Source organism: Coturnix japonica, chromosome 7 (genome assembly GCF_054131305.1).
Source record: "Coturnix japonica strain WE chromosome 7, WE-NBRP24, whole genome shotgun sequence".
Classification (NCBI taxonomy): Eukaryota; Metazoa; Chordata; class Aves; order Galliformes; family Phasianidae; genus Coturnix; species Coturnix japonica.
The window spans coordinates 22595360-22615305 of NC_140669.1; the positions used below are offsets into that span (position 1 = coordinate 22595360).

Sequence of the window (19946 nt, forward strand, 5' to 3'; positions counted from 1 at the left end):
CACTTCTAACAAATTATTGTGGAATTATAGGTGGGTAAATTTCAGATGTATTCAAGTGCAATAGCTTCAAAATTAAAGCCACAAAAGCTCACCTGGAGTGTGTTTAACTGTAATTCGGTGTGTCTTGCCCCCACAGGAGGAACAGGCTGCTAAACTGAAAGCTGAGAAGATTAGGGTGGCATTAGAGAAGATTAAAGAGGCACAAGTGAAAAAGGTAAATTATTTATGCTGTTTTGAGGCTTTTTTTTTTTTTTTTTTTTAACTGGGAAAATGCAGGCATAATACTTCTCCTTTGTGTCTATTACCATTAAGATACCTTAAAGAAAACAGGAACACTATAGCGTTCTTATCTAGAGTGATAATGTACTTTTTCATCTAGATGCCATTCAGAAAATCCTAGCATATCTAATAGAATCATGTTTTGCTTAAGGAATTTCATAGAATCATAAGCTTGGAAAGGACCTATAAGATCATCCAGTCCAACCATCCGCCCATTACTGCTGCTACCACAAGCCACTAAACCATATCTTGTAGCTCCTCATCTAGATGCCTTTTGAAAACTGCCAGGGACGGTGACTCTACCACCTCCCCGGGCAGCCATTCCAGTGCCTGACCACTCTCTGAGAGAAAGTTTTTTCATATGTCTAATCTAAACATCCTCTGGTACAACTTCCTGCTATTTCCTCAGATCCTCTTGGTTGCCTGGGAGAAGAGGCCAGAGCCCTCCTCATCACAGCCTCCCTTCAGGAAGTTGTAGAGTGCAGTGAGGACTAAATTTTGCAGCTGGTGCACTGTTAGAATAGTTTTCTACCCACAGCTGAAACAAAGGTTTAGCTCTTCCAAGACTGTCTTTGTGTATTAAGCACTCTCACCTTAAAATGTTTTTTCACATATCCCTTCTTTACACGCATGTTGCTGGGTATTTCAGTGACAAACAGAATGCAGGCATTTCAGATTACAGAGAGAGGTGTTCCCTCCAAATTGAGGCTTATTATTTTAATTTTGAAGTTTCAGTAATTCTGTCTTCTACATTTAGTGTTTATAATTTAAAACCTGAAAAAATGTCCTGAGTTGGAAGATGAGAATTAAAAATTAGTAGTACTAATGTATTACAATTACTGCATTTTAACTTTTGCAGCTGAGCAAGGAGTAAACAGGAAGCAAGCAGCACAATGATTGGCAAGAGAAATTGATTGACTTTGGATTTTATTCCTTTTTATTAATTGAAAAAATAACTGCATTTTTTTTTTTCTGGGCAGTGACCTCTTTAAAGTGGACTCTGAAAAGCCCCTGTGCTTTAAAAGTAAATTTGTTTTACACTAATGCTTAATGTCTTCAGGAAAAGAAGATTTAGTATAGGTATGCTGCATGTATGATCAACATTTTTTAGAAAACAGGGAAAAAGCAGTTCTTGATCCGTGCTTGTGCCACCTGCACCGGTGAGAAAATTGTCACACCAATATTTTATTAATCAGATCAGGACACTTTAGCAGGAAGGTTTTTGTTTTTCTTCTAATTCCACAATTGAAGTATGTGCACTTTATATTGGGAAGGCCATTATTTGCTTTCGTAAGCAGTATTTTCAGTTTCTCTGAGACAAACCATCATTTATGGATTTTTACATTTTGAGGAGAACACTGAATGATCTTAGTATTTTATGTTATTTATCAAAATTTTAGATAAAGGAACAACATCTTAAATAGTATATATTTATTTGAATTGAAGAAAATGTGGTAAGTTGAACCTCTTCGTGTTCTTCTGATTTTCTGCTCAATAGTTGGTGATCAGAGTCCACATGTCTGATGACAGCTCAAAAACAATGATGGTGGATGAGAGGCAGACAGTGAGACAAGTATTAGACAATCTGATGGACAAATCACATTGTGGGTATAGTTTAGACTGGTCATTGGTGGAAACCATCTCTGAGTTGCAGATGGGTAAGTAATGTATTTATAACTGTTTATAATTCTTATCTATTGATGTGTGATGCTTATGCAACTGGGGATGTAGATAGAAAATTAATGCTGAAAAAGCCACCTAATAAACTCCTCCAAGTGCTTTGTTAACCAAAGTGCGTATAAATGTGATTGCTTTCTTTATTTGTTCTTATCACATTTCAGATGTTGTTATGTGAGTCTGTTGTATTCATAGTTAGCTTTGTCAAGTTCAAAAAATGGGTTATTCAGGCTTATTATACTGATGGGAACATAAACCTGAATAGAGAGAAGTGAGAGTACTGAGTGTGTGTGTGTGTCAAATTAAGCCAGGCACTTCTGAATGTTGACTGAGTTCTTTTTAGTTTGTTTGTGTTGTAAATTTCTTCCCCATTTTAGTAGGTCTTGAAGTGTATTTTCTTCCCATACATACCTTGTTTCCCAGATGAAACTGCGGTGTAGCTTATTTCACAGAAAGTGACAGATGCAAATGTTTGCTCTTCTATTATTGCTGCAGAAAGGATCTTTGAGGATCATGAAAATTTAGTTGAAAATCTTCTCAATTGGACAAGAGACAGTCAAAACAAACTAATGTTTGTGGAACGGATAGAGAAATACGCACTTTTTAAGAATCCCCAGGTAAGCCTGAGGTTTATGTTGAATGTATGTGTATGTCTAATGGCAATTTCGTAATACTTCTGCTAGTGCTCATTTCAATATTTCTATTTTGATGCTTGTGTGTTTGTAAAAATGGTCTCAGTGCCACCTTTTTTCTTACTCCTACAGAAATGCAAATGAGAAATGTTATTTGGCTTTATTTCAGAATGGCTATAGAAATACTGACCTTTCTCTTGTTACAGAACTATCTTCTGGGGAAAAAAGAAACCTCTGAGATGGCAGACAGAAATAAAGAGGTGCTGCTAGAGGTGAGACTGCCAAAACAAAAAGAACATCAGCATTTGAAACTAAACTCTAAAACTTTGTGGTTATTGAACGTAATGGGTGGATCTGAAAATAGATCTGAGAAAATTGAAAATGTTACATTTGAGATAACTATTTTAATGTCACTGTATTTCATATAAAGTAAGTTACCTGAAATGTGTCTTTATTTTGTTTGACAACCAAAATGACAAATTGACAACCTGTAATGGCTGTTAAGTACAGTTGAAATCTGGAGAACTACTGCTTGTCTGTTGACCTGAGATGACAGATTTCTTTTTTAAGCACCCTCCAAGTGGTTACTGTGTATGAAAATCTGTAGCGTTGGTTCATGACTGGTCCATGTGAAGTCTTATTAGTAAGCAAAGTAGTTAAAAACAATTTAAATGACATTTTCAAATAGACCACTAAAAATTGGATTTGAAAAGTGAATGAAGAAAAGGAAGTTATTTAATATTGAACACACCAAGCAATTTACGGAACCAAGGGCAACAAAAAAGGAAGCGTGGAACAAATAGATCAAACGATAAATTGTAGGATTCACAAGCTGAAAATAGAAAGATTTTGTGACATTTTTGTAGAGATGTACCTGTGCTGAAGTGTGAGCTTCTGCTTGATCATATTGCAGAGAAAGAACTCTCCTTATTACATGTGCATTCCTTAGATACAGATTTTCAGTCTTGGTAAAAAGCAAAACAAAACCCTGCATGCTGTACGTTCTCGTTCTTTCACTTTCCAAACCACAGTTTTTTATCTACAGGAATGTTTCTGTGGAAGTTCTGTAACTGTGCCAGAAATTGAAGGAGTTCTGTGGCTGAAAGAGGATGGTAAGAAGTCTTGGAAGAAACGTTATTTTCTTCTTCGAGCTTCAGGAATCTACTATGTTCCTAAGGGGAAGGCAAAGGTATGCTACTTTAAAAGAATTCACCTGCCTTGTTAATTGCTGATAAGTCGTTTGTGCACAAGAGTCAGCCTTATTAGCTGTGCCCTGCCCAGAGCTACATCCTTTAATTAAAAGTCCAGCTTTATTGTGCAATGAGTTATAGATTCACTCTAAATCACTGTGGTGACACTCAATATGAATCGTCTAACCCTCTATTTAAAAATGCAAGGCAACAGTGGTCTGGTTTTTTTTGAGTGAGTTTGAGCTTAGATGGTCAGAAACACACAAGAAAAAAGATTTGTGGAGCTGCCTTCCCACCTTGAATTTAGGCAAAGGACCAAGTTGCACTGCGGGTTCCAATTGTAGAATACCCAGCCAACTCCATAATCAGTGAGCATAATTTTGCTGGATTACTTTCATTAGTTTATTCAAAAGGGATTTTTTGCAGACCAACTCATGGTGTATTTTGAAACTGGTAAATATTTCTTTATGTTGTTTGCTAACATTCTGCATGTTTCAATTGTGAAAATAAATAATGGCTACAAATGCATTATGGCATCAAGGGTGAATTACTGCAAGTTCAAGTTGTCTGTAAATCCATAGGTCTTGATAGCATCAAGTAGTCCCCAGAGCAGGGAATCCACTTCCCACACTGACGTCAGTGATGAGGAAGCTGTCCCTGTGCTCTGTCAGTACATTAGCTTAATCTAGAGTTGAACTCGGATGTTCTTTTCAGAGCCTTTGATTTCATTAAAGCAATCGCTGTACAAGATATCTTGTGGAAATTCTGTGCCCTGCCATCACTGCCAAATACTAGAATTATACATGTGGTCAGAGTAGAATTTGGGCACATTGATTATTACTGAGATTAATTAACAGCAGATGTTAAAGTTCCCAGTCAGATCAGTCCTGTTTAATCCATTCTCATACCAACTCTAAGTAATTATTAGCAGTCTGTTGCAATTGGTTCTTAAGAGGCAGAATACAAACAAACGGACACACAAAACAGATGGAATTCGAAGAAGAATATCCTGGTTTAAAAAAATAATAATTAAGGTCTGATGGAAGAGTTTATGCATGGCTATATTCCCTTGCTGTATTGGTAGGGTTGGAAGCAGGATAAAACTCATGATAGACCTTATACTGGTATTGAGTCGTAACACAAGAATGGTTTGTGGTTTTCTTACATAGACGTTTTGTAAATTAGTATTTTTGCACTTAATAGGTCTCGCGGGATCTCGTGTGCTTTCTACAGCTGGATCATGTCAACGTTTACTATGGGCAGGACTACCGGAACAAATACAAAGCTCCCACAGACTACTGCTTAGTGCTGAAGGTAAGGAAATAGTTGTTGCCTGTTCTCTATACTCCTCATGGCTTCATTAATATTTTCATAGTGCTCCAAATGGCCAGACTGATGACTCCTAGACTATTGAACTGTTCTTTTTGTTCTCACGTGTAATACCAAAATCTTTGGTAGCTACCTTACAGCAATGCAGATTTAGTAGATCAGTGCTCTTTGAAGCACTGACATCAGAGTATTCCTGTCTTCCCAGACCAGAGGTTCAGAGTTGTGCAGAAATAGATATTAGTGTCAAGCCTACCCATATTATCCAACCTGGGGAGGCAGGGATGCTATAAAGGAAGAAACATCTTAGTGTAAAGACAAATAGAAGTACGAATAAAAAAAACATTATAAAATCCATGTGTTTAGGCCCAGTGACAGGTGGATACCTGCAGTCAATGCTCACTAGACAAGCTGCCAGTCGCTGTGTAAAACAGCTCCCCCTACCGTCTGAAATGCTTTCAAATATTTCTAACATGCACTACCATTCAATAGCTTCCAGCAGTAAATTTGTCTTTATAAACAATAGCAGTTAAATACCTCTCCTTACTTTCCTACCTATTGAAATAGTGGTAATGGTTAATGTTTTCATGCAGCATCCTCAGATCCAGAAGAAATCCCAGTATATCAAGTACCTTTGCTGTGATGATGTAAGAACTCTACACCAATGGATCAACGGCATCCGCATCGCTAAGGTACCATCCTCTAGCCAGTCTTCCATAGTTGTCATGGTCTGTATGAAGATTTATTTGGCAAAACACATACTAAATCTAACTTAACTGTTTTGAATGTCAACTATACGGTCTTCCATGTTTAATTCTCTAGAAAAAAAGCAAACCCTTTCCTTCTATTTCTGATATGCCTATTTGTCAAATGACAGAACTGATACCTTGGCTTAATTTTAGCCAACTCCCTTAATAGACTTTAAAAAGAAGGCTTGTGGGGAAGAGACTTGGGTTTGGTGTCATTGTTTTCCAGGTTGTGTTAGTTCATTCACTGGCCCATTTCTGGCATCTGTCTAGCTGCTCTGATGTGTCTGTTCTAGCATAAACATTTATTTCTTTTAGCAATTCATTAATAAAAATGCAAAAGTTTGTGGGAAGGAAGCTGCCACTGCTGTTAAGTAAATCAAAATGAAATCTGCACTGAATCGATTCTGTGTGAAATCCTTCACAGAGGATGTGCTTTTTTGTCTCTGGGTGTTTCTACTTTTTCTGAGGGGGGAAAAGTGGAACAGTGAAGCCAAAGATGAAGATCAACAGACAGAAAAGGGTTAAATTTGTATAGTAGTTAAATTTGTTTGTCATTTTGCTTAGTATGGGAAGCAACTGTATATGAACTATCAAGATGCACTAAAGAGAACAGAATCGGCATACGACTGGACTTCCTTGTCCAGCTCCAGTATCAAGTCAGGCTCCAGCTCATCTAGTTTGCCAGGTAATTATGTGACTTGTCTCTTAATAGAAATATTTAATTACTTTTTTTCATTATCAAATACTTGGAGACTGCAAGGGAAGCTATTCAAGGGGTGAATGGACTGTTAATCTCAAAATGTGTTTTACATTACTTGCAGTGGTGTGTTTCAGAACATGTAGTACTTTGTATTCAACTCCAAAAGAGTGTGTTTTTCTGATACTGAGAAGAGGAAGCTTTCTTCCATATTTGTGATGTCTCTATCTTCATGTATTTGAAATAAAGAAAAATCCAGCTCTGTGCTTTAATGCTGCAAAAGGCTTTATTGACTGACATATTTTAAACTGGCAATTGGGAAATAGTAACTGCCCAAAGAGAAAAATTGAGACCATCTCTTTGGAGGTTCAAAATGGTGATTCTGCTTCTGGTGCCTGCAGGAATAAATATGCTCTGTTATTGTTTGTTGTCCAGACAGCAGTCTCTGGTGGGCTGGCTGTGAGTGGGGACATACGGAGTAGTTTGAGGGAAGTGTGTCACTTGGTGGAATTAAATGTTTGCCAGGTGTGACCAGTAAATGTCACACGGAGTTCCATTATAAGCACGGTGGCTTTACTCTTATATTCTGAAACATATGCTGTTTCTTCCCTCTCTTTTAAACAGAATCTCAATCAAATCATTCTAATCAATCTGACAGTGGAGTTTCTGACACCCAGCCGACTGGACATGTCCGTTCCCAAAGTATTGTCAGCTCCATGTTCTCTGAGGCCTGGAAGCGAGGCACACAACTGGAGGAATCCAGCAAGGTAACAAGAAGACTTTAGTTTGAGAATCAACACGCAACAAAATGCACAAAACAGAGCGTTTCCTCTTCCACCTCTGTCTGGAGTGGGGATGGGTTATTCTCTTTTGTCTTTTTTTCTCTGTTATTTACATACACTGCCATGTAATTGGTTTGGGGCTTTTTTTCAGGAATCACTTTTTCAGGGAATCATAGAACCTTCTGTTCTTGTTTTTATTGGTGTGCACAGAAGCCTTTTGGTCTTTGAAGGCGTGCAGCTGCCCTTCACAATAATCCTATTAATTAGAGTTGTATAAAGAACAAATAAAAAGATAAGCTGTTGAAAGCTAATGAATGAAATTAATTCAGTAAGATTTTCTTCTGTTAACTAGCCACATCTTTCTACTGTAAAGGTGCCAACAACTGAGATGGGAAGGCAGGTACGCCTAGAAACTAGAAATAAGACACAGCATCATGTGTACAAATGAAAAAGAACAGGTGGCACAGTGTGAAAACTGACTGGGCTGTATTCTGTGAGACTTGAAAATTTTCTGCAGCGTCTGCAGTCCTGAAAATTATCTGAATGTAACAGTAAAATAGTACTCAGCCCAGGAACGTAGCTTGCTAAATTGTGAGCCAGATTTTTTCTGTTGCATGTGTGCAAAGCCTGCTGTGTGTTCATCAGCTCGTGTATGTGTACAGGATGCATCATCTGTGCAGGGGCTGGGCAGATGAAAAAGACAGGGCACTGTTATCCTACAGAGGTCGAAGAGTTCTGCTCTGACACTGTAATGGTGCTGTTTTCTGAAGTTCTAGTTTTCATATGAGATCTTGCTTCTGCTCTCTATGAAATTCTGGAGAAAATTTGACTTTTAGCACTGTGGACCACTGCTGTTCTTATCCAGTCCATAGCCACTGGCAATTGCTCATTTAAATAAACCCCACTAACTTTTGTTATCTGATTAAAGCATTTTTACAAATAAAATATTCAGACTACTCCCTGTTAAGAGCCATCCATGTTTCAAGCTTTCATCAATTGTAATTCCTTTCTGTGCACAAATTCACTAAAAGGTGTGTTTCTCTTCCTCACACATAGTGCAGGTGAATGGATCGCCCTCAAACATCCAAAGAATCCAAATGAAATTAACTTTGTAAAATTATAATTTGAAACCATGCTAAGAAAATTCTGAGTAAATTGGTCACAAATTTATCTTAAGTAAAACTGCAGTACGTTCTTTTTTAACCTGTGCAAGTCTGGCCCAAGGAAGGGCTCAACAAATCAGGTTAGCAATAGAAAGTATTTAACTGTGTGACAAGAAAGGGAACAACAGCCGTAACAAGGACAGCGATCTGTTTCACTGTCACAGCTGGGCAGTGAACGTCTCTTCTTGTTTGACTTGGAAAATGTTATTTGAAATACGGTGCTACAGACGGTGTCCAAATGAGTGCAGTGTGTGCTTTATGTGACAAGGCACGAGGGGCAGTTCCCCGTTTCAGATTCTCTGAAATCTTGCTGTTCAGAGATAGCTGTTCTTTTATGCCTCAGTCTCCCTATCTGTTTTATGCTGCTTTTATTTTTCCTGTTGCCTTTTGCTGTCCCAGGTGTCAAAAGCGAAGCTCAGCACAGCTAAGGTCAGCACAGCCGTGGTGCCTTATACAGGGCAGAATTAAGGTCAGGGGCTGCTTCTTGAAAATACATTAACTTGAGTGACTGGAAGAATGGTAATTGCAGACTAACAATATGCAAGAGATCGAGATCTGCCCTTGCTTGTGTGAACACACGGTTGTAGCTCCAGCACATCATACACCCTTGCCCCATGAGCTTAATATGATGGTAGAGGCACACCTCATGTTTGTTGCAAATTACTATTTATTGTTTCTTACTCTGATATTTTTGTGTTATCCCTGCGCATATAGAAACTGTGCACCTGTGTTTAAAGCAATTGTAAACTAATGTATGCAGCACAAATGAGCGCAATCAGGCAAACTTTTGTCAATATATCTGGCAGTGTAGGTACTGAGTGTGTTGGTTGCCATGTTGGTATTGCATTTCTAATGCATGATTTTAAGCTGTGCACTGTGAAGGTGACACCTTGGCTTGTAGCAAAACCACTTTGTGCTGGGTAGCTGCAGTTCTGAGCAACTCAAACATTGTCTGTTTCATGTGTAATAACAACACAGGTTTACAGAGTTAGAGAAACGATTTAACAAGAACAAAAGCCACTGAGCACAACAAAGCTTGAGTGCTGCTTTCCACGCTGCTTCCATGTACAGTTTACACAGTCCATCTGATTTCTGAATAACACAAAACACAATAGCACAACAGCTGAAGGACAGCTCTTCTGCTCCTTCTCTCTTCTTCTGCTTCCTGATGGGAAATTCCCTGCTGGGAAACTTCACCAGTCCCTCTTTTCTCTGGTTTTGGTTTCTTCTTTTCGCTTTTGCTTTTTCCTTTGGGTTTTTTTTTTTTTAGTTTTTGGTTTTATTGGTTGTTGGTTTTTTATTTTGTTTTTGTTTTTTTATTTTTTTATTTTTGTTATTTCTTGGTTTTTTTGTTTTGTTTTTTGTTGTTTTTTTTTTTTTTGCTTTTAGGTTTTTGTTTTTGTTTTTGTTTTTTTCTTTTTTAGTTTTTTTCTTCGTTTTTTTGTTTTTTGTTCTTTTGTTTTTATTTTAGTTTTTTGGTTTGTTTTTGTCTTTTGCTTTTTGATGCTTTTTTGTTTTTTGTGTTTTTCGTTTTGTTCTTGGTTTGGTTTGGTTTTTTTGTTTGGGTTTGGTTTTTCGTTTTGGTTTTTGTTTTTTTTGTTGTTTTCTTTTGTTTTGGTGTTTGTTTTTGTTTTGTTTTTGTTTGTTTTGTTTTGCTTTCCTTGACAGCATTTGCTGTGTGATCATGTGGAATGGAAGTATCTCGGAAGCATTCTTCCATCGAGCTTCCTCTTTACGTGTTTTAGAGCAGTTCAGGACTTCTGCACTCTGTAATGCTAAGCAGTGTTAAGGCCTAAGCTATCAACATGAAGGCTTACCAGGTGCTCAGGGAGGTCAGTCTTACTGAGTGAAGAGGTGCTGGCAGGCTCTTGCTCTGCATGGTGTTATTTGTTGTGGCCAGGAGCATTCTGGGCAGTGTTCACTTAGATTCATTAAGTTTGCTCACAGGAGGATCGGTGATTCTCACTTGGTACAGCTGCCTGTCCCCTAGGGACACATATTTTCTCCCGGCCATTCAGCATTGCTTGGAGCAGACCTGGCCCTGGTGATTCTTGTCAGCCTCCCCTACTTGGGGGGTACAGTTCAGGCTTGTCAGCATAAAGGACTATCTCTTGCTGCATAGTTTTCCTAATATTCCTGCATGCTATAATCTTGCCACTTAATTTTTAATGATAGGCACATTTAGATCTTGACTTCATAATCTCTTTGTCTCCCTCTCTCTCTCTCTCTCTCTCTTTCTCTCTCTCTCTTTCTCCCCTCTCTACTTTCACTAAAAATCCCTTCCCAATAGGCCCGAATGGAGCCTGCAGGTCGGCCCTTCATCTCTGTTGCACCTCCTGTGTCACCACAGACGAAAGTCGTGACCCCCTATACAGCATCGCAACCATCCCCACCACTTCCCCCTCCGCCCCCTCCACCTCCTCCTCCTCCACCCCCTCCTCCTCCCCCACCACCTCCACTCCCCAGCCAGGCCACCCCATCTGCTGCCTCACCTGCTGCCATGTTTGTTAAGTACAGCACCATCACCAGGCTGCAGAATGCTGCCCAGCACGGTGGGCCTTTTTCCAAGGCCCCTGCTGCTGCACAGCAGCCCCCCTTGCCCCCTCCATCTTCAGGCAAGCCTCAGATACTAGTGCCACCCAATGGAGTCATGCCACCTCCCCCCCCGCCTCCTCCTCCCCCCACACCGGGCTCAGCCATGGCACAGCTGAAGCCAGCACCCGTTGCCCCCTCTGTACCACAGTTCACGCCTCCGCCGCCCCCTCCCAAAATCCATCAAGTTCAACCAAATATAAGTCAGGCGGCTGCTGCTGCTGCCTCACCATTGCCACCACCTCCTCCCCCTGTGCCTGCCCCACCACCACCCCAAGCACCCCCAAAGCCTCTCATGACTCCTCTCCCCCCACAGCCTGGCAGGAAGGTGGCGTCACCAGGGGTCTCACACATCACTTCCCCTGTGCCAGTTCCCTTGCCTCTTGCAATTAAGAAACAACCAAGTGTCACATCTCCCCAGGTGCCTCCTCCGCCCCCTGCCCCTCTAGGCCCTGCTCCTCCCCCAACGTTTCCAAAGCAACAGAGTTTTTCAGCGAAGCCTCCCCCATCCCCTCAATCCCCAGTGCCCTCAGTAGTGAAGCAGATAGTCAGTCAGTTCCCACCTCCTCCCACCCCACCTGCCACTGAGCCCCAGCCACTGAAGCCTCTTCCGTTGAGTGTGGCACCCCAGTCACCTCCGGCGGTGAAGGCAAAACCCAAATGGCAGCCTGTCTCTGCTCCCTCGCCAGATTTCCCACCTCCTCCCCCAGAGAGCAGCTTAGTGTTTCCTCCTCCGCCTCCTTCCCCAGCTACCTCTGCAGGTTCTCCCCCCCCTGACAAATCAGGGTCTCCAGTCAAAAAGACCAGCAAGACATCAAGCCCTGGCGCAAAGAAACCACCTCCAACACCTCAGCGGAACTCCAGCATCAAGTCCACCAACTCCACTGAGTACAGTGAGTCCAAGAGACCTTCGGTGGACCGCCTTGTCAGCAAATTTGCACATCCACCAGAGCCATCGGGGTCTCCTTCAAAGGAGTCATCGCCTCCTGTGGCCCCTCCAAAGCCTGGAAAACTCAATCTCTCTGCCGTGAGCTTGCCCATTGTCCTTCCACAGGGAGGGATCCCAGCCAAGGCTCCTGCTCCAGGGGTATCTGGGAAGGAACCCGTGGTTGAATTTCCTTCTCCGCCATCGGATTCAGACTTTCCACCACCGCCGCCTGAAATAGATCTTCCTCCCCCACCTGTTGAGATACCATCTGTGTTCTCGGGCAGCACTTCTCCAAAAGTTGCTGTGGTCAATCCACAGCCTCAGGCATGGTCAAAACCATCGGTTAAAAAAGCTCCGCCACCCACACGTCCTAAGCGGAATGACAGCACTCGGCTGACACAGGCAGACGTTGTGGATACACCGGCAACACCTGGCCCACAAGTGCCCACCTCACCCAAGTCTGGCCTTAGCGTTCAGCCAGGATTCCTGGCAGACCTCAACCGGACGCTGCAGCGGAAATCCATCACCCGGCATGGCTCACTCTCCTCTGCACGGATGTCCAGAGCAGAGCCCACTGCCACTATGGACGACATGGCCTTGCCGCCACCCCCACCAGAGCTCCTGGCCGACCAGCAAAAGACAAGCAGCTTTGGGGGCAGTCATATATCCGGCTATGCAACATTACGGAGGGGGCCACCCCCTGCACCTCCCAAACGGGATCAGAACACTAAGCTGTCACGGGACTGGTAGTCAGTCACCTGGGGCTGGTGCTCTCCATGACCTGTGGGCTGCTCTGTGCTCAGCCAACCCACGATGTGGTGCACTTGGAGAGTATGTGGGGACGTGGACAATAGCCCTGTCAAAAGAGGTGATCTCAAACTGCCGTCAAGGCTAAAGATAGAGACATTCCCCTCTCATGTCTAGGCCAAAACAGCTGGGGGTTGGGGGTTGTCAGTATTTTACTGGTGGGTAGAGGGCCGCTGACTTACCATTTCTGATTTCTTTTACCCTTCATATGGATTGGACCAAAATCCCTTTTTCTTACTTTTTCTGCATTTGAGGGGGAAGATAATTTTTTTGTAGTGTCTGTCCATGTGAGACATGTTTGTGCATGTATTATAAGTGTAGGTATATAATATATTGTGATATATTTCATTGCAATTATAGAAGATAACCAGAATGTTTTTGTAGATCCGTATTTATTGTTTCAGTCGCTATATTATAGGGAATTGGACTCTGTAACAAGTCAAATCTGATTGTAAAGATGAAACTGTTGGGGGCACTTTAAAGAAAGAAGGAGAACGAAAAAAAAAAAAAAAAGCAGTAGCAGGAAAAACAAACAAACAACCAAACACAAACAATTTGGCAGTTTGTGATGGTTAAATGGTGCAGAGTTGAGATGTTCTGCTAGTAACTGTACGGTGGTCACCAATTGAAGAATACAAACACAACATACCAAAACATTCTGGTCATAATACTACTGAAAATGAGTACGTTCTGAGGAAGAAAATAGATTTTATATATAGTGGGCTGGAGTGAAATATATTTATACTATAAGGAACCTCCCCCTCCCTTCCAAATAGTTTAAAGATATACACTGCTACAAATTATTTCGAAGTTCTTTGTCCATGAAGTAACTAGGGTAAGTGTATGTTATTCCAATCCATTATGCATCTTAACTTTATAGTAGGCTTGACCTTTTGTTTTTACGTCACAAGGTGACTATTTGTGTTCATCCCTTCTGAAAGCTGCCAGGACTCCTGCACCAGTGCCAACCCACAAGGCTGACCCCTGTGGATGCACCACTTGTACGTGTAACTCTTTTCCCTGAACTAACAGGTAGGTCTCGGCAGGTTGCGTTACGTTCTCAAATGAACGTTCTCAAATGAACATACATAGTGCAGTCTCATGCAGTCTGTGCCCAATATCGTGTTACCTTTACAGAAGCAGTTAAAAGCACTGTTTGTAATTCATCAGTAGCTGTCAGGAAACTTGGCTTTCTAGACAGAGAGGAGATGGGTAACTTGAGGCAAGCATGGCTTCTCTTTTCTTTGACCTGCCAGAAACTGACCAGCGCATTAAGCTGTTAATTATGAAGTTGCACTTCTAAAAGTCAAGGGGAGGACTGGAAAGAAAATCCTTGAGAGGCAATAGCATTTGCAGACAGTTTTAAGGGGCTGCATGAGTAGGAAATACTGGCTTTGTTTTTTTGTTTGCCACAGAGTCACAATCATGGCATCAGGTACCGGAGTCCTTTGTTTGCACTTCAGAAGTGTCACTATGCTGCTTTAGCCATGGCCTGTACGTTTGCATAGTTAGAGTAAGTGCTCTTGTGTGTTATGCATGCTCCTTACAGGGTAGTGGTACACAATCTATGTAAGTATGTTAGGCAGAATATTGGCCTGTTCCCAGGCTATCCTTGGTTGTTATAACTTCCTTGGTCACGGCCGGGATGCCACCAAGGCTCAGATGTCAAAAGGATTTTATTCTTGTTTACCTTTTTTCCAAAAGCAAATATTATTACACGCTTTCCTTCCCCCCAAAAGTGAAACAAAGGCAGTAGTTTAACCTGACAGTGTCTTCAAATGTGTAAGATAAGAGACAAGCTAAGTTCTTGTTAGAGAAATTCATGCTGATAGAAATATTGTTAGAGGATCCACTGTTCCTTTTTTATAGTTTTTTAAACAAATCTAAATAATAAAATAAATGTCTTTGTGAATAATTTATCAATAGGTAAAAGTTTGTCAATTAGAATGAAAATTACACATCTATAACTATATAAATTTAAATAAGTGCATCATGAAAAGAGAGAAACCAATGGTGCTGTCTCTGCTTTCCTGTTTCATATCCCTTTCTGAAATCTGTCAGCACCTCTGGAAATTATTTTGGTATTTCAGACTAGTTTTTTTTTTGAGCAATAAGGTTATACCATTGTGTGCATTTTTAAAGCAACTGCTGTGGAAAGGCACTTTTTTTTCTGTCTTTCAGATTGTTCACAGATTTTTGTTTCTACTATTTTTGTGATTATGAAGTGTCCTTAGAAGCATTTGTGTTGTTGATTTTGAGTATGCTCAGTATAGCTGGCTAATAAGTTCACAGAAGAATTGTTAAGCTATACTGGAATTCATGGGTGCTGTAATTTTCTACATTGGTCCTCCTGCTGCTTGGTACCGTACACAGCTCGAGGGGCTCATACCCATCAGTGGCGCACAATGCGTGCAGACAGTCATAACTCCCCAGCCGCTACTGGAGATAGGCAGGCAGGCGCATTCTCTGCTTCCTGGTAGGGTGCATATGGGAGCTGGCACAGTGCGTGCTCCCAGACGACAGCAATCAGGGAACTCCACTTATCTCCTCTTTTTCTTTCCCTGCAAAACAGTTCCACTGGTGGGTGACAGTTCTGCTTTTTTCTTCAGTTCTTTCAGCACAGGTGCCTCTGGGAGTTGCATTTGGCAGAGCAATGTTATGAGTGCAGGTTTTTCAGAGGTGTTTGAGCCTTGTTCTTTTTATTTTCCTGTGCCCAAGTTCACTTACGCAGTATCTCCCATGAGACAGTAAGTCCATGCTTAATTTTTCAGGCTGCTAAAGAGCTTGCTGGGAGACAGAAACTGAACACCAACTTTACAGCACGAAGAATGAGCTTCAGCAAAGGTGGCACCCTTCTAAATACAACTTCCTTCATTAGTAAGTAGTCAGATAGAAACAGCAAGTGTTTCAGATGCGCACTGAAATGTGGATACAGAGTGGTTTGGAAAACCTGGCTGCCTTTTCACCTTGTGAGACCTGTTGACATAACTTGCTTTTCCGGTGTGTCTACTGTTTTTATGACAGCAAATATCTATGCCTTATTTACAAGTAAGCTATTTTTGCCCTTGTGCACTGGTCTCTGAGTTCTACCATTTTCTCTGCTAAAATCATCAGAAAGCAAAGGAGACAAATTTCAGACATACAGCAAGATGCTTCTTGCTGCAGAACATGGGGCTGTAATCTTTTTGGCACTACTAAAATGAATAGGTGAAAGCCGAGCTAGCATACTCTGTACACAAAGATAGCAGACGTTTTCATCCTAGAATGCTGAAAATGGATAGCTGTAATTACACGTGTATGTACCTTTTGACTCGTAATGTCAGGGAAAGCCTTGCTTCTGCAGGAGTTGATTAGTGCGGGTAATGGTATTCTGTACTCTGTTTCAGTGCCTGTTCTTTCCACTTTCCTCTCTGCCAGACAGGCAGGTAGCAGGGCCAGCCTTCTGTTTTGTCTTTCTAAACAGGAAGGAGGCACAAGTCCCACAGAAAAGAAAGAAGTAATCTAGTAATTTCAGTTCTTTTACATGGAAATTACCTGCTTTCCTCTGAGCAGTAGCTTCCAGATGCAACAAAAGAATTACTTGCTCTAACTGGGTGCGCAGCCTCAAAGCCAAAGAGCTCCTCTCCTGAACTTATTGTGCAATTTCCTGCAGGGCACCAGGGAACAAATGACACATCAGGGAGACATCAAGGTATCTGAATCGCTTTGGCTTCAGGACTAATGGGAGAGGGAGCGATATTTTAACAAGTGCATTTTAAGATTTACTGTTGTGGAGTTGAAGGCGTGGAGTGGTGGTGGTTTCTCACCGTCTTTGTTCTGTGCTCTTAGGCAACCAGGTAGCACAAATCAGAGTGACCAGTCTTGCTCTGGGTTACAATTATTTCTTTCCACAGTTAAGGAACCAAAAGTGCCATTTCAACTGCAGAAGGGCAAAAAGGAGATTTTTTTTTTCCTACTTATTACAGAAAACTGCATAGACTTAAATTGTACTTCAGTGGGGCCATTGCAGATAAAATTCTCTTATTTTAAATAAGGTAATAAGTAAGTGGGTCTTACTTTGAGCACTACTTCCACTATTGAATCACATTAAAATCAGTTGCGTCTCCTTGATTAATTGGGACATTGTATGGCTCAGTGGCTTTAACTATAGCTGGAGAACAGCTGCTGTGGTGGAGAATAAGATTTTCCATTTGAAAGTATTGTTAGCATAGAGCCAAGTTCTTAGGGCTGCAGTGCGATTTTGATTCAGTTCATTACCTGCAGAATTTTTAACACCTGATGCTCTTCCTGGCTTTTAGCGTTTACTTCGAAGTAGCAGCAGTAGTTTATGAAGGTATTTTCTGGTTGCACAACTTCCACCTTGTCAGCATATATTCTTTCTTGGAGCTTTGTCTGTCCAAACACAAGAGCAATTTAATCTGCCAGAAGATAGTGAAGATGCGTTCAGAACACGTGGACGTGTTTGTTTTCTTGGTGGCGTTTTTTTTTTTTTTCCCCTCATTGCAGAGATGTAGAACTGTGTTCTTGTTCAAACAGTGCTCCTAATGTGGGGACAAGGGCACTCTTATTCTTTGGTGATAGGAGCTTCTTTATCGTGGCTCCTGGTGTTCAGCTGTGTGTTCCTTTTTTCACTCGGGGCAGACTGCAATCCAGAGAGCACTAAGCACTGCAGCTTTCCGTTAAACGCTGGTGGTTTTTAAACTTTATCATTTAGAGATGTAATTACATTTTTCTAAAATTGGATAATTTTCCTTTCTGAACTCCTTTTCTCCTTCAGTTAAAAACAAGTGACAAAAGCAGCACTACAGCGCAGCGTTCAGCATTCACCAATGCTGCGATCCAATGAGATGCAGGCTCTGTCCAGTTTTGAAAACGTTAAGCCACTAAATTGCAAATGAGGTGACAAGCATGATTGGCCATCGTATGTAAATTAAAGTAACTGCCACTACTGATCAGTGGAACTGTATGTCCTTGATGAGGTGAGCTAGAAAAGAACCGGGAGGAACAGGAGCTGGTGCTGTATCTATACCCAGTCTCCTACAGCAGGGATTTTAGTGAGCAGAATGAGTGAGAAGAAACTTGAATAACAGATTTTGGAAACCCCCTTTAAGTGTTAACACTTAAAGGCAACCTGTCTGTTACTACACTTGGGAATTGAACCAACTGTTCCTTATATGGAAAATAGTTCTCTCTCACTCAGGAATTCCTAAGATGCCAAAGATGCATTCAGAGCTACATTTCAGGTATGCAGATGTGCTCGTAGCAGCTGCTTCTGAGGATAAGTGGCCAGGGGCTGCAGCTGCTGTGTGGCAGGAGAACAGGGCTGCTGCTGTCAGCTGTCCTGCAGCCCTTGCCTTGACTCACCGCTGTAGGTAACTGAGCACAGACCTGCGAGGGGCATGGGCAAAGGACAGGTTATAGCTAGAGAACCTGTGCTTAAAGACTCCCTTGTTGCTAATTTGGTGCAGCACTTTTACTTACACTTTAAAAAGGAAAAATCAATACTTTCACAAGTTACAATTGAAATCTTAGGTTTCCCTCCTCATGGACTGCCACGGACCAGAAATTAACTGGAGCAGCAGTTTTATGGCTTACACTAAATCCCGTTAGCAGCCACGAGTGATATCCTGTACAATACTGGGGATGGAAATGTAAGAAAGTGTCACTGCAATGATTTGTGTGTACAGCAAACTTGTGATGAGTGCTGAAAAATACATTCATGTTTACTGCTTTACAAAAGAGAATTGCACATTCTGTCTTTCAATGGGATTGCCTCCCCTCTTCTTTCCTTTCCAAAAAAGAAAAAAAATAAAAATCAAAGCTCTTCTGAACTGCTACCTTCAGGTTGGGGGGAGCTTTGCCGTATTATAAATATATATAAATATATGTATAAATATACTTTTTTAAGCATGAGAGAGGACAAAAGAAATACCTTATGGAGTACCCAATATAGATCATTATACAATGGAATATGCACAATTCAATAAAGATGTAGTTAAATTTAATAATTCGTTTTAATCCTCTGTCTTGCCATTTTCCTTTTTCAGAACCCACTTTCTGTGCTCAGGGCAGCAGCACCTTTTACAGGGTCCCTGCTTGGCTACAGGTTGCTCATTCTTGATCTAGGTGCTATTTATTGTTCCTTTGCACAGCTCTTTCTAGTGGATCAGAGCTGGCTGTACCAGTAGCACTGTGCGTACCAGCCACAGGTCTAAAGAAGACCCAGAGTGAAGGCTCACCTTTTCCATCTGCCTGCTTCCTCAGATGCTCAAGGTCCTGGCACTACTTGGTTCAGCTCTGCTCTGCACAAACAGCTGATGGCTGGTAAGTGCTGGGGCAGCCCCTCGCTGGGGTCCACAGTAGGGAATTCATTCTCCTGTACCTTTCCATGGGGGATGCACGTAGGCTGGTTGTGCAGCACTCATGAGCTGCTACTGCAGGGATTTGAAATTTAAGATGAAAGAAGTCAGACTGAATTCCTGCTCATGTAGGGCACTAAATTCTTAAGAGACACTGCGGTACTTGGGCTTACATGTAAAACTGAGGTAACCTTTACCTTGAGCCAAAAGCAGCAGCAGCTGCACATGTACCAGAATGGGAACCAAGCTCCCTGAACAGAACCAGCAGCACGACTGCCTGCACTGCAAGGAAAGCAGTTGGAGTGTCATGGACCTGGGGCACTCATGTCACCACTGAAAGAAGAAAAGCTGCTTTGTTCCTGCAGACCTCAAGGAAGTGAGCTCTGCCTAAAGGCTGGTGATGCAGAATGGTGCTTGGGAAAGGTGAAGAGGAAAAATAGCACTCCATCCAGCTCAGAAGAATCCTAGCCTAAAAGTAAAGCTGGTACTAGAGGACAGCAGTTCAGAGCTGTGAATGCAACATGGGCACCTGTGCTGGAAGGAGCTGGTGTCCTAGCAGTGCCAAATGACTGGAAATACGGTCATACAGAAGTAGAGATGTGAGCTGCTGCCATACCTGGGCTGAGGGAAGTGCTGTGCTCACCTGCTCTGAACAGGGCTCCTGCATACACAAGCCATGTCTCCCCATCCCTCAACATGTCGAAAAGCCTGTAGCAAAGACAAGGAATGTGACGCAGTGGTGGCACACTCACAGAACACGTAGTG

At 41.7% G+C, this 19946-nt stretch overlaps 1 protein-coding gene and 1 long non-coding RNA gene across 13 annotated transcripts in view; one reads left to right on the forward strand and one right to left on the reverse strand.

The window, feature by feature from the left end:
• RAPH1 (Ras association (RalGDS/AF-6) and pleckstrin homology domains 1) overlaps positions 1-18561 on the forward strand; it is a 182630-nt gene extending 164069 nt beyond the window's left edge. For 10 of the 12 annotated variants that reach the window (XM_015868251.3, XM_085553346.1, XM_085553348.1 and 7 more), the window contains 10 exons: positions 137-214; positions 1778-1937; positions 2452-2573; positions 2795-2860; positions 3634-3777; positions 4982-5092; positions 5698-5796; positions 6418-6538; positions 7175-7317; positions 10786-18561. In XM_015868251.3, coding sequence (XP_015723737.2) covers positions 137-214; positions 1778-1937; positions 2452-2573; positions 2795-2860; positions 3634-3777; positions 4982-5092; positions 5698-5796; positions 6418-6538; positions 7175-7317; positions 10786-12765 — 3024 coding nt within the window. In that variant the 3' untranslated portion in view covers positions 12766-18561. Of the gene's footprint in view, positions 1-136; positions 215-1777; positions 1938-2451; positions 2574-2794; positions 2861-3633; positions 3778-4981; positions 5093-5697; positions 5797-6417; positions 6539-7174; positions 7318-8894; positions 8965-10785 lie in introns of those variants that run through there. The other 2 variants (XM_085553352.1, XM_085553351.1) reach the window with 2 other exon arrangements.
• Positions 18562-19145: 584 nt separating this feature from the next.
• On the reverse strand, positions 19146-19920 carry LOC146760113 (uncharacterized). The gene is made up of 3 exons (XR_014948337.1): positions 19825-19920; positions 19379-19463; positions 19146-19256 (listed from the first exon to the last, which is right to left on the reverse strand). It is a non-coding gene; the product is annotated as an uncharacterized LOC146760113 (long non-coding RNA).
• Between the last annotated feature and the right edge of the window lie 26 nt (positions 19921-19946).